The sequence below is a fragment of the Balearica regulorum genome, chromosome 26, assembly GCF_011004875.1.
Source record: "Balearica regulorum gibbericeps isolate bBalReg1 chromosome 26, bBalReg1.pri, whole genome shotgun sequence".
Lineage (NCBI taxonomy): Eukaryota > Metazoa > Chordata > Aves > Gruiformes > Gruidae > Balearica > Balearica regulorum.
In genome coordinates, this window is record NC_046209.1 from 5,221,329 (window position 1) to 5,232,747 (window position 11,419).

The following is an 11,419-nucleotide window of genomic DNA, read 5'->3' on the forward strand; positions in this document are numbered from 1 at the left end:
AGCGTTCACAGGCAGCTAAGTCACTTCAGGAGATGTTTCCTTCACTTCTTCTATTGGGACCATTCTTTTACTACTCCTCTACGATCATTTACCCATGGAAAGAAAGGTCTAAAAGCCAAAGTCTCACCGTAAACCGGAGAAGAGGGGTTGAACAAGCTGCTGAAGTTATGACACTCAACTGTGGTTATCTCAAAACCTTCCCAAAGCTTCATGAGATAATAACTTACAACTGCTGAAGATAAAACTGACTTGCAATTTCAGAAGATGCTGGCAGTCATTGCCAGCCACCTCATGAAAGGACTTGCATGTGAAAGACACTAGCTTAAAGGGCAAATAAATTTTTAGTTGTATAGTATAAAATGGTCAGGCTTTGGGGAAGGATGAACCATTTCTGCAAATAAGGCCTGGACAACTGATACAAGCTGTATTTGCTGTGTAAATTATACAAAATAGCTCATGTGTCTACAATATATTGCTAGCTGAATGTCTACTCAGGGAGAAGGCTCCTAAAGTTGAAAGTGACTGAAACTCTTCCAAATGCACACTTTTTCACCAGAAATTACAATTTAGTCTAAATGGAAACTTTCCATAGGGATGTATTATTTTTCATTGAGGTTTCACTTTCAAAATTGGAAAATAAGAGTGTTACAATACTGATGTTTTAATGGGATAGTTTAGGGGTTGGACAACTTTTCACCTTCTAATATATTGTATCCAATGTCATTTTCAGAATTTGTAGTAGAACATAAAATTTAAAGTCAATGTAAAAATGAGGCACACCTAAACCAAAGAGTCTGTTTTACCTAGATTTTGTATGATGCAGAAGTGGGGGTTTTTTTAGAGTATCAAATCTTATGTCAGTAGGAAAAATCTTAGAAGCTTGCTGAAAGTCTGACATCACTGCTAACTCAAAAGGCTCAGAAAGTAGGGAGGACAGATAAATCTGTGTATATATGTCTGCAAATAATATACAAAAACCTACAAACACTGTCTTTAAAATATGTTTTCTGCTCAGGCTTTGAGTGTGCTTCCAAAGGGTCTGACACATTTTACACAACTACCAGGGAAAACCGTTCCTGAGAAATGCAAAGAGCTGGAGAATGAAGGATGATTAAACTAGAACACGCTGCTGTGAAGAACCACGGTCCATCTCCCACATCTGACCTATGCAAGGCAAAATATAAATAAAGTCAGGAAAGATGTGGGAGAGAAAGGCAGAAGGAACTCACCCAACCTTCCCTTGAAGGATTCTGACATTCGGATCTGCAGGAAGCAATGCCGAGAGGCAGCCAGCCACCTCTCTGGGTGACACAGCCCTTGAGAAGGATGTCGCCTAGCCCGAACTAGCCGTACTTTGCTGCAAGACCCTTCCTTAGGACGCCTGGTGTAAGGCTTTACCCAGGAATTATCTAGCCCTGTCCATCAAGGATGATGCTCTCTTATAAAGCCCCAAGTGATACATGAGAATCGCAGCTTTTAAAAGATTCATATAGCCTCCAGGGCACAAGAGTACAACTGGCCATCGGACTCAAAAAACAGCCCCAGCCTTTCGTTGCTGCCAGCCCCATCATTGGGGAAGCACCAACTCTGCTCTCAGCTCACGGAGCTGGCAGTGCTGGAGCCTGGCCGGAGGCTGACACAGGGGCAAGAGCCGAGGAGCAGTAGCCAGCCTGGACTGAGCCCTCTGGCTACTGCTCCTTGGCTCCTGCTGTCCTGATGGAGTTCTCACAGCAGCAGGACCTCTCGGTTTTTAAGGCCTCTCTCATTCTCCAGAGATGATAATCAGTCAGCTCAGGAACTCTCTTAAGTACATTTTCCTTTCCACGTTGCTATGTCACAGCAAAGAACAGAGACTGCCAGCATTGATAACGGTAACGCTTGTAGCACAACCTCCCAGCTTGGTGCTGTTGCACTCTCCCCTTCCATTTGAGACTCATGTGGCAGCTATTCTCTCAGCTGCTCCATCCCTAGGACACCTGAGTATTTGATATATTATTTTATTTGATATATTATTTTACTCCTCCTATATTTTCTAACGCTGATGCAATGACTTTCCTGTCTCTCCCAGCTGTTCAAAGGACAGAGCCACAGAGGTTAAAGGTCAGAGCAGCCCTTTATTTAGCATCAGCCCTGAGGAGTTGTACCATAACAATGCCAACTGCTGTTTCCAGTGATGTGGACCTTCGTGTAGACACCAAGGTTTCACTGGTTTTTGCTTCAAGTTCATTTGCCAGGTATGGAAAAAAAAAAAAAAAAAGATGACAAAGTTACAAAGGAACAGACCTACTTTCAAAATTAAAAAAATTCACAGACCAAACTTGATGTAATCTAACTCCCATCAGCTGTAAAGCACATTACTTTTTGGTTATGCTGGATCTGGCATCGCTCACGGCCACGTATCAAACCTTCGCACAGAAACACACCCATGAATAGGAAGGGGGCAAGGGAGTTTGCTATCTATGACCTGGCACATATCAATGTAGGGATCAAAGAGGACTACAACAGGGAGGGCACTGTTCCCCTTCCTCTGTCCAATGAGATAAATTCGTCCATTCACAGTGCTGCATCCCATGAAGAACTTCTTGGTAAAGCATTCCTCATCCACCTGGGTCCATTCATCTGTCTCCACATCAAATCGAAAAGCTCCCCCTCCTATGGTGTACAGAGCACCGTTCAGTGACGTGATGCAGAGGTCATACCTGGGAGGGAATAAACCCTTGGTCAGAATCAATAGAAAGGTCTGGCCCCTGAAATGCTCAGGATGACCTTGGTCTTCATATCAAGAGTCCCACTGAAACAGAGAATCACAAAAGTGTTAGCGGGACAGGACTTCTGGATTTCTCCAGTCCAACCTCTTCTTGGACCAGGACCGACACTAGAACCTCTCTGCCCCTGCCAGGTCCCAGAAGATTATTTCTTACCTTGGAAGCGGGGAGAATGAGATGACATCCCAGCTGTCCGTCTCTGTGTTCAGCCTTTGCACTCCATCATATACATGTCCATTTTCATCCAGGCCACAGACCACATAGATCCTGGTTCCCACACTGACCGCATCTCCTCTCTCCACAGGTTGAGCCATAGGACTCATGCTTTCCCATTCTGAGTCCATCAAAGCCATGCGCTCCACTGCTGAGATTATCCCTTCATCTGTGCTCCCTCCAAGTACGTACAGGTAGAGCCCGGCTCCTACTGCACAGTGGCTATTGCGGGACTTCTTCATGGCAGGCCCTTCCAGCCAGCTATTGTCCAGGCAATTGTAGATAAGCACCCAATCCACACTATACCACACGAACTCATCCCGGAAATATCCTCCTGTGACAAAAAGGAAGCTCCCTGGAAAGACAGCAGAGAAAAGTATCAATTACACACAGGCTGAAAACTGCTCCTGAGAACTAAAGTTCTCATTTCTCCTTGGGCTGTACCAATGAGGTGCAAGATGAGCAGAGAAAAATCACTGCTCTTTGTATCAGTTTGTAGTATTTGATTCCTCATCTGCAGAGATGTGCTGGGCCTACAGGATGCAGTAAGTCCTTCCAAGTGTAGAACAGACTCATGGAAACACTGGTTGGAAAGAACCTCTGAGGAACTCATGTCCAAAGTCCCACTTGAAATGGGACTATTACCAACACTAAATAAGGGAAGCCATGGTATTGAGCTGTCTTGAAAGTCTCCAAGCATGAAGATTTCACAACATCCATGGTTAAGTTTAACTTAACTATAAATCAGAAGTCACCATCTGTCAAAACCACCATGAAAGAAAAGGGGAAAAAAAAAATGCTGCTCAACGTGAAGTCATTAGACTCACTCCCGATATATCTAATGTACGGAGAATTTCTGCTATATGAAAAGAAATATTCAGCCTTGTCTAACGTTCTCCCAGGACTAAGGAAAACAACACCATTCTTTGAACAAATATGAACACAAACATGAATAAGGTTTTAGCAATGCTGAACAATGCAGTTTTGCAGGAGAAGCAGCTGAAGTCCCTGCATTTGGGTCTCTAAACCTCAACTTCTGTTTGCATTTGCTCAGTCCCACTGGTCTGTAAGTTACCTACTGCTGCCACTGCGTATTGGGTGAGGTTCCTGCGCTGCAGTGGAGAACAAGACTGCCAGGTCCCCGTTTTAGGTTGAAAGAGAAATAATTCTTGCTGTTCCTTGTCATGCTTTCCTCCCAGGACATATAAGGTGTCATAGCTCCGACCAGCATAAGGACACAGTTCCGTATTTTGCCAGCTGGGTGGAGGACAGCTGTCTAACTTCTTTATCAGTCTGGAAAAGGTATCTGTCTCTCCAGGGCGCTTGCTGCGTTTCACCAAGATATCGAGGAAGGACAAACTCAGAAAACTGACCCTGACTTCACCCACCAAATCCAGAAAGTCTTCCTCTCTCGTTGCTGGGTCCTCCATTATCCACCTCATAATACTGTCAAAAACCACATCTTCTCGCAAAACGAAGAGGTCATCGCTTTTTAGGAGTTGCATCAGCATTTCTTTGGGTAATGCCTTAAATTCTTCCTGGCACATCACATCCCCCCAGTGAGTGAGAGCCACATTCATAGCGGATGCATAGAGCTCTATAAAGGCAAAGTGCTGCGAGTAGGTCATCAGGCCCAGGCAGTTGGAAACATGCAGCTCTCTCTCCAGAAATCTCTCACACAACAGTTTCACCCTGTCAAACTGAAAAAAATCAGCTGTTTCCAGTAAGCTGGTCACATTTTCTTGATCTATAAGCACGTGGGCTGTGCGAGTGAACTCAAGTAGCGCCTGAAAAGGCACTGCATCAATCTCTCTGATCACTATGTGGTGTTCAGAGCTCTCTCTTGCCCCCCCAAAAAACATGGCTTCAAAATAACGACTGTGTACTGAAAGCACCCTACGGTTGACCTGAAAGAGTCTTTCTCCAACCTCAAGAACCGTGTCTGCAATCACTTCAGTCTGAGGTCCCAGCTCCTCCGGTTCTTGTGCAGGCTCCATGCTTGTTGACTGCGAGGCAGTTAAAATTAACTCAGGCCTTACTCATGTGAAGTCTCTGGAAACATTATCCCCCTAGCAAGGATAAATACAAGATAAGCCAATCTTGCCCTAAAAATAGAATATGTTTTATACCCTCCTGCTTTGCTCTTCAGTCCTTCCTGCTGCTTTCAGAGCAGCAATAGCAGGAGAGCTATATAACCAAAAAAATGCAGATTTAGTTGGCATCTACCTTACCCTGGTAAGAACCCAGCAAATTAGGGGAGCTGTTAGCCAAGCAGAGCCTGGACTACAAGGAGGAAAGAGGAGAAACAACCCAAACCTTCCTAAGCACTGACTAAATATCAAGAAGTTGTAGAAGAGCATTGAACCCATTTGGAAAAAAGTACTCATTACAATACTTTTCACTTCTGCAAATCAAAAACATAGGAAAGCTTAAGACTTCCTGGGAAAAAACACTCGTTTCCCCAAAGCCACATCCTTTATCAGCTCAAGTTTAATATGAAATTCCATACAGCAAGCAATATTTAGTACATATTTAGCTTTAGTAATATATGAGGGGAAGGAATGAGCCCCCCATTCAAACCCAGAGGGGCTGTCAGATACTCGGTCATCCTCAATCTCAATGCACTAAATAGTCATAGTCCAAGCAACAGCTCACTGGTTCCACACAGTGAAGTTTTCCAAAGTGTTTAGACCGAGCTATTAAGTGGAGAGATATGCATAGTGACCTTGAACTAGTGCCCATTATCCCTAAGGGTCCATCCCAGCAAGACTCAGTCCCATTTCTCAGTGGAGTTGAGCAAGCAGAATAGTACTATCTGGATCAAGAGCACCTTTCTTCCCCCCAGAGGTTCCCTCCTGCATTTCTTCAAGAGGCTTCTGCAACACTCTGTTACAGATAGTTTTATAGAGAGTCACATTTAGGAATGAATACAATAGAAACTCATATACACATTTAAAATTCAGCTATAATTTTCTTTCTTATTTTCAGGTACTTGACTCCTAAATATAACCTAGAAGTCTGCACTGCAGAAAAGGACAGTCACGTATCTTGCAATGAAGACTGAGCAACCGATTAACTGAGCAGGAAATGCTGGAAACATGCCCTCTCCAGAGTTTATGCATGTGACCTGATGTCAGGCAGATCTCTCTGTATCCTCTGCATCTAGAGCCTGGAATCCACTCGAGAGCTTCAACAGGTTTTCTGACACTACACTCTGAGAACAAGAGAGCGCAGGGATGCTAGCAACAACATCCTGCACCAACAGCCAGCAAGCTGTCTCCCACCTAAGGGACCGTTCAAGCCTCTACTTGGGCTGATGGCAAGCAAATTCTGCTCCATAGATTTTCTTTTGAATTGTGCAATTGCATGAAGAACAAGTTTTGTAGTGTTAGAGAAAAAATTATGTTGGAAGGAGCATGACTCAGACTGCTCTGTGAAGCACTCAGAGAATGAACCCCTAGGAAATTAAAATCCAGAAGCACTCAAGTTTACACAAGCAATGTGCCACACAAGACAACTGGTCTCTAGTTTCATAGCCTCCTGGAAAAGTCAGATACTCTGAACTGGAATTTATTTACTTCCAGTTCCCATCCATTTCAGAGCTGACCCAGGAACAGCTATGAATGGGAATACAGTGCTGTTTCCAAGATGAACAGCCAAAATAACCTGTCCTTGGCATGTTTTCTTGACAGCCTCTAGGAACAAGATTGCTGCTGCTGCCACCAAAACAACTTACTCTGCCACAGCCTCCTCATAAAGGGTCCTCAGGAAAAGCGAGTGGCAGAATCAGGTTACATACAGCCTACGGACACATAATCCTCTACGAAACAGCCTTTAAAATGCCTAACAGAAATGCGCAGGTCCTCAGAAAAGGGACCAGATGCTCTCAAGTAACTTCTCATCGATTTCCTGTCTTAGAGCACAGCATGGCTTCTGATCTGGTCCCTCCTGATTCTGCTGCGTTTACGCACCTCTTGAATAAATTTAATTTAGATTTACAACTGTGGAGAGCTGCAATGTCAGCTGTAGAGCACTTTTTCAGACTAAAAACCAGACACTTAGGAACAGATTAATTTGGTTTTTATTCACTCAAAACTCCTCAAATCTTGCTATTTCTGCAGTATAAAAGAAATAAAAATGTTTACTTACAAATCAAGTTATAACAAGCAAAACCACAGGTGGACAGCTACAATATAAAAATATGCAGTATTTCCAGACACTGCCTACAATTGAACATCAGGATCTTAAATACTCTTCCCCTAAAATTCCAAGTATCAAATAGATACTTCCATAAGGTTAATGTCACTCAGCCAAGAATCATCCTAGAAGTTAATCCAGTCCTGTAGAAGCGTGGGAGCCTTCTGATACACAGATCGCAGCCCACAAGATCTGGAACAAGTACTAGAAGAGATCTTAGCTACATAGCTTGTAAAGGCGATGGCAAGGTATTGGACAAGGAAAGTAATTTTCCTGCATGCACTGGAGCAAGCAGGCAAAAAAGACTGAACTCAACAGCAGGAAGACTACAACACAATACTTTCCAGATGAGTTCTGACATCTAAGAGGAAGAAAAACATGTTCTAATGTATTTAGGCTTTAGATTAAATACATTTTTAATGTATTTAAAAATGTAAATAATATAACAAATATTCAGGACATTCTTTACTAACTTTATGTGGTTGTTTCAAAACTCACAAGATCAAGAGGGTCTCAGACAATTCCATGACAGTCTATTCTCTTCTGTCAGCTCTAAACAACAGTTACACATTTATTTGAGGAAAACAAAAATAAAAATCAGAACTTACTTCTTACACATCATGGCCCATTCTCTCATCATTTATGGGAAGCCACAAAAATAAAAGTTGACCATTCTTTCACAATAACAAATACACATTCAAACTCCTCCCCCAAACCAGGAAGCTTCTCACACACTGACAGTTTTCCAAGGGTGCAGATCATCGGAGAAGTCTTAGAGACAAACCAGAGAAAGCATTAGCCATCTTGCTGCTGAATGAAAGGGTTTGGAATAGCTTCCATTCCATCCTGTGGACAAATAAGAACCACAGATGTCCCTCTGCAGACCACAAGTCCCAGCTGACGTGTGTCCTCTGTTAATTTGTATTGATCATCTGGATCTGAAAAGCAGAGATCCACAGTTACAAAGGCAACATAAGGAAAAGAAACCAAATTCCATCAACTTCAAAAGGCACAGGCATACAGTGTTTTTCCAGGCATCTCTGCATTGTTTTATTGAACATATAGACTACAGAAGTGATGCAGCAGTAATATCTGATGTCTTCAAGACATTACTGATTTACTGATTTTCAAAGTAGCGCATGCCACAGTAAGCAATAAAGAACTTTGCTCTGTATGCAAAGCAGAACATGTATCTTTTGAAGAATTCAAAGGCCCTTTCATTCATCTAACCAAAAGCATACATACAAGTAATTATAAAAGCTCCCAGTCTCATTTCAAATGCCATTATAAACAAACATTTTGGGATCAACGCACATCAGAAAAAGACCCTGACTAAAGACTGCACTAAGTAAAGAATGCACTTGTCTACTCCCAGACCAAGCTAAACAAGGCTGTGGATGGGGACAAACATTTAACACAGCAACAGCCAGTTCTATCCCTCCTTGAGATGTCAATATATTTGATAAAAAAAGTATTACATTCATCTTTTAAAACTCCCTTCTAAGAATAAAATTAAAGCTTCAGGTGCTTTCTTGTAAGCAGACAAGAGGATACTCTTCAAAAATGCTGTCCTATCATATGGTAAAGTCTGTTTCAGAGGGGAAAAAGAAACAAATAATAAGAAAAAACACTTCAGCTCTATTAGTTCTAAGAAGCTATAAAAGGCTTTAGTTCCACAGAAATCCAAAGATTGCATTTACAGTAGAGTTTAAGACAGTAAGACACTAGTTCTCACCGAGATGCTTTTCCTGCTTTGAACAAACTGGCAACCCTCCAGCAGTATAAACAATGGCAAAGGCAATTGCCTTATCTGAAGGGGGACATGCTACTTTAACTCATTTGGTGTTCTATACTCAAGCTTTAGAGGACAAGAGGAGCTCAAGCAAGGACTACCAAGAATGTTCTACCACAGGGAATGTGCTCAACCTAATTTCTGTTATCTTACCCTTTCCTTTACAATTTGGTTATCACAAACATGTCTCAGTTCAGATGATGTCAGCCTGCAGTTTCTGATTATTCAGTCACAGAGCTGTAAGATTTCTGTTAAGAAAATTATTGGCAGTGGGGGGAGCTTTACACACATAGCATATTACTTACCTCGCATATATTCAATGGTACCATCAAGCACAAGGTTCAGAAGAGGGTCAAATCCTTTCAAGACACCACTTGCTATTGAAGATCACACACAAAACAATGATTAGAGACCAAAACCAGATATGTGGCAACACAAGACTGCACGAAGGACACATTCAGTTCTCCAGCTCTGTTCCCTCCTTCCAGCAAGGCTATCAAGCAAACGAGACCAGAGATATTCAACAGTGTCCTTTTTATCAAAGTGCAAATACATGAAAAACCGGTATGTGTTGTGCCAAGTGAAACTTACAGGTTTTTCAAGTAATTCTTTGAAACACTCTTCAAAATACTAACATTCTTGTTTTCAGCCAATTTCAGGGGCATTTTAAGAATACTTCAGCATAACAAATCCATACAAGTGACACCACACAAAAAACCCCAAACACCAAACGCAAAGAAATACCCTTTGCAAAGGGGTATGGCAAAAAATGAGGCAAGACTGTAATATTATGAAGTGTTTTCCTCAGAAAACCCATCTTCCAGGTGGTCGGTCTCCTGGAATATAATCTCTTTAGCACAAGCACTGCCTTCATAGGCATGCACTGCAGACAGACAAGCACTTTGTCCTACCAGAACACGATTCCACAAGACTGGCCACTAAATATATCGCAAGATTACACAGAATCTCCCAGTTTGAAAAATACTCGTTGATTACCAGCATTAATTTGGGCTGTTAGCAATGATGGTAAAGGGACTCTTACAATCCCAGGTGTTATATGAAGATCATAAAGGAAGTTGGCGTGAATTTTTTGAGAAGAAAAATCTAAAACAATAGATTCAATGAAATTGTCAACTCTCCAAAAGCTAAAAAAAAAAAACCAAGCCAAAACAAAAACCAACTCAAAACCCCACACTTATCAGTCAGGAGTCCAAGTAACTTCCAAAACCTCGTAAGCATCAGATCCCAGTGGAGTTTTAACAGAGAATTTTTAAAACTAAACCATGTTTGCTTTGCAAAAGCTTCTGCCAAGCATCTCCCATGCAGCATGCTGTTAACTATCAGCTAGACAAGTGTTCTGCAGGCAGCACTATCAGCTGCGTCGGGATGGATAGCTATAGATACGGCAAGGGAGCAAGTGGGGGGCCGGGGGATAACAACGATGGAAGAGCCTCGAAAGCGATGAAAAGACACGGTTAAATATATTGAAACAATCTACGAACTCCAGGCATTTCTAGTATGTTAAGATACGGCAGGTGTATTAATTGTAACCCCCATAAATGTTTCTTTTCTGCTTTAAGTCCACCCTTGCAATGTGAAAAACCAGCCAAAAGAACCAAGACAGTTGAAGACAACTAATAAGAGAAGATGAAAAGATAAAATTGCAGCCAGGGGATTAACAGAAAAGTTAAAAGAGATAATCTTCACAGTGGTAACAGCAAACAGCAACAAATAAAAGCAACCGCTACTCATCGCCTCTCCTTGAAAGGAAGCAACATGACCACCCAAGAGACAAAACCCGAAAGCGAAGAGCGAGGAAACACGCCAAGACACAGCAAGCTTCACGCCTCATCCCTGGCCCGGAGCCCAGTGCTGCCTCACCTTCTCGCCCACCTTGGAACTTCACCCGGATTGTTTTGTCAATGTATTTGGAGAGGTCCAAAATACTCTCCTTCTTTTTCTTCTCCTTATCCTGAAAAAGGAGGAGCAAAAGCAATCTGAATGAAAGAAAACCCTCCCCTGCCCCGCCCTTCCTCCCCAGTTACATATATACTCCGTAACGCTTTTGCGTTATAACGCCGCGTTGTGTTATTAACGCTGTTGTTGTGTTATTAACGCTGTTGTTGTGTTAACACGGCTACGAAGGCTGCCCCGAGGCAGAACTCAACTCCACACGAAGGAAGAGCAGGAGACCAGGGCTGACTAGCCGGGCAGCGGGCCGGCACCGCCACGGCCCCCGCGGCTATAAACCCCCCACCCCGGCGTCGGGCCCACGGAGCGATGAGCGAGAGACGATCCGGACCCCGATCGCCTCCTCACACCAGGCCGCACGGCCCGCCAAACCCCGCTCCTCACCGCCATCTTGTTCGCACCGCCGCCGCCGCCACCGACGCTCGCCATTTCATTCGCTGCTGCCAGAAGTGACGTTATACCTCGGCGAAGCTCATTAGCG

The 11,419-nt window shown here is 43.0% G+C and overlaps 2 protein-coding genes across 3 annotated transcripts; both read right to left on the reverse strand.

The window, feature by feature from the left end:
* Positions 1-2,094: 2,094 nt before the first annotated feature.
* LOC104630311 (kelch-like protein 23) lies at positions 2,095-5,123 on the reverse strand. Of its 2 annotated transcripts, XM_075736179.1 has the most exons (4): positions 4,907-5,123; positions 4,054-4,678; positions 2,922-3,333; positions 2,095-2,699 (listed from the first exon to the last, which is right to left on the reverse strand). In XM_075736179.1, the coding sequence occupies exons 1-4, from the start codon at positions 4,973-4,975 to the stop codon at positions 2,387-2,389; spliced, it is 1,419 nt and encodes a 472-aa protein (XP_075592294.1). In that variant the 5' UTR covers positions 4,976-5,123; the 3' UTR covers positions 2,095-2,386. The 2 variants fall into 2 exon arrangements, with proteins under 2 accessions (XP_075592294.1, XP_010311160.1); XM_010312858.2 differs by having other exon boundaries at positions 4,054-5,123.
* A 2,443-nt stretch (positions 5,124-7,566) lies between these two features.
* On the reverse strand, positions 7,567-11,392 carry LSM7 (LSM7 homolog, U6 small nuclear RNA and mRNA degradation associated). Its single transcript, XM_075736180.1, has 4 exons — positions 11,323-11,392; positions 10,849-10,939; positions 9,273-9,344; positions 7,567-8,113 (listed from the first exon to the last, which is right to left on the reverse strand). Exons 1-4 carry the CDS (start codon positions 11,365-11,367, stop codon positions 7,971-7,973), a joined length of 351 nt encoding a protein of 116 aa, XP_075592295.1. The 5' UTR covers positions 11,368-11,392; the 3' UTR covers positions 7,567-7,970.
* Positions 11,393-11,419: the final 27 nt, after the last annotated feature.

Coding starts and splice junctions, on each gene's coding strand:
- LOC104630311 (XM_010312858.2), bottom strand. CDS start 4,975: ATGGAGCCTGCACAAGAACCGGAGGAGCTGGGACCTCAGACTGAAGTG. Junction 3,334..4,053: donor ATACGCAGTGGCAGCAGTAG/GTAACTTACAGA, acceptor CTGTCTTTCCAG/GGAGCTTCCTTTTTGTCACA. Junction 2,700..2,921: donor TCATTCTCCCCGCTTCCAAG/GTAAGAAATAAT, acceptor ATTCCCTCCCAG/GTATGACCTCTGCATCACGT.
- LSM7 (XM_075736180.1), bottom strand. CDS start 11,367: ATGGCGAGCGTCGGTGGCGGCGGCGGCGGTGCGAACAAGATGGCG. Junction 10,940..11,322: donor GCGGTGCGAACAAGATGGCG/GTGAGGAGCGGG, acceptor CTCCTTTTTCAG/GATAAGGAGAAGAAAAAGAA. Junction 9,345..10,848: donor GTTCCAAGGTGGGCGAGAAG/GTGAGGCAGCAC, acceptor GATCTTCAATAG/CAAGTGGTGTCTTGAAAGGA.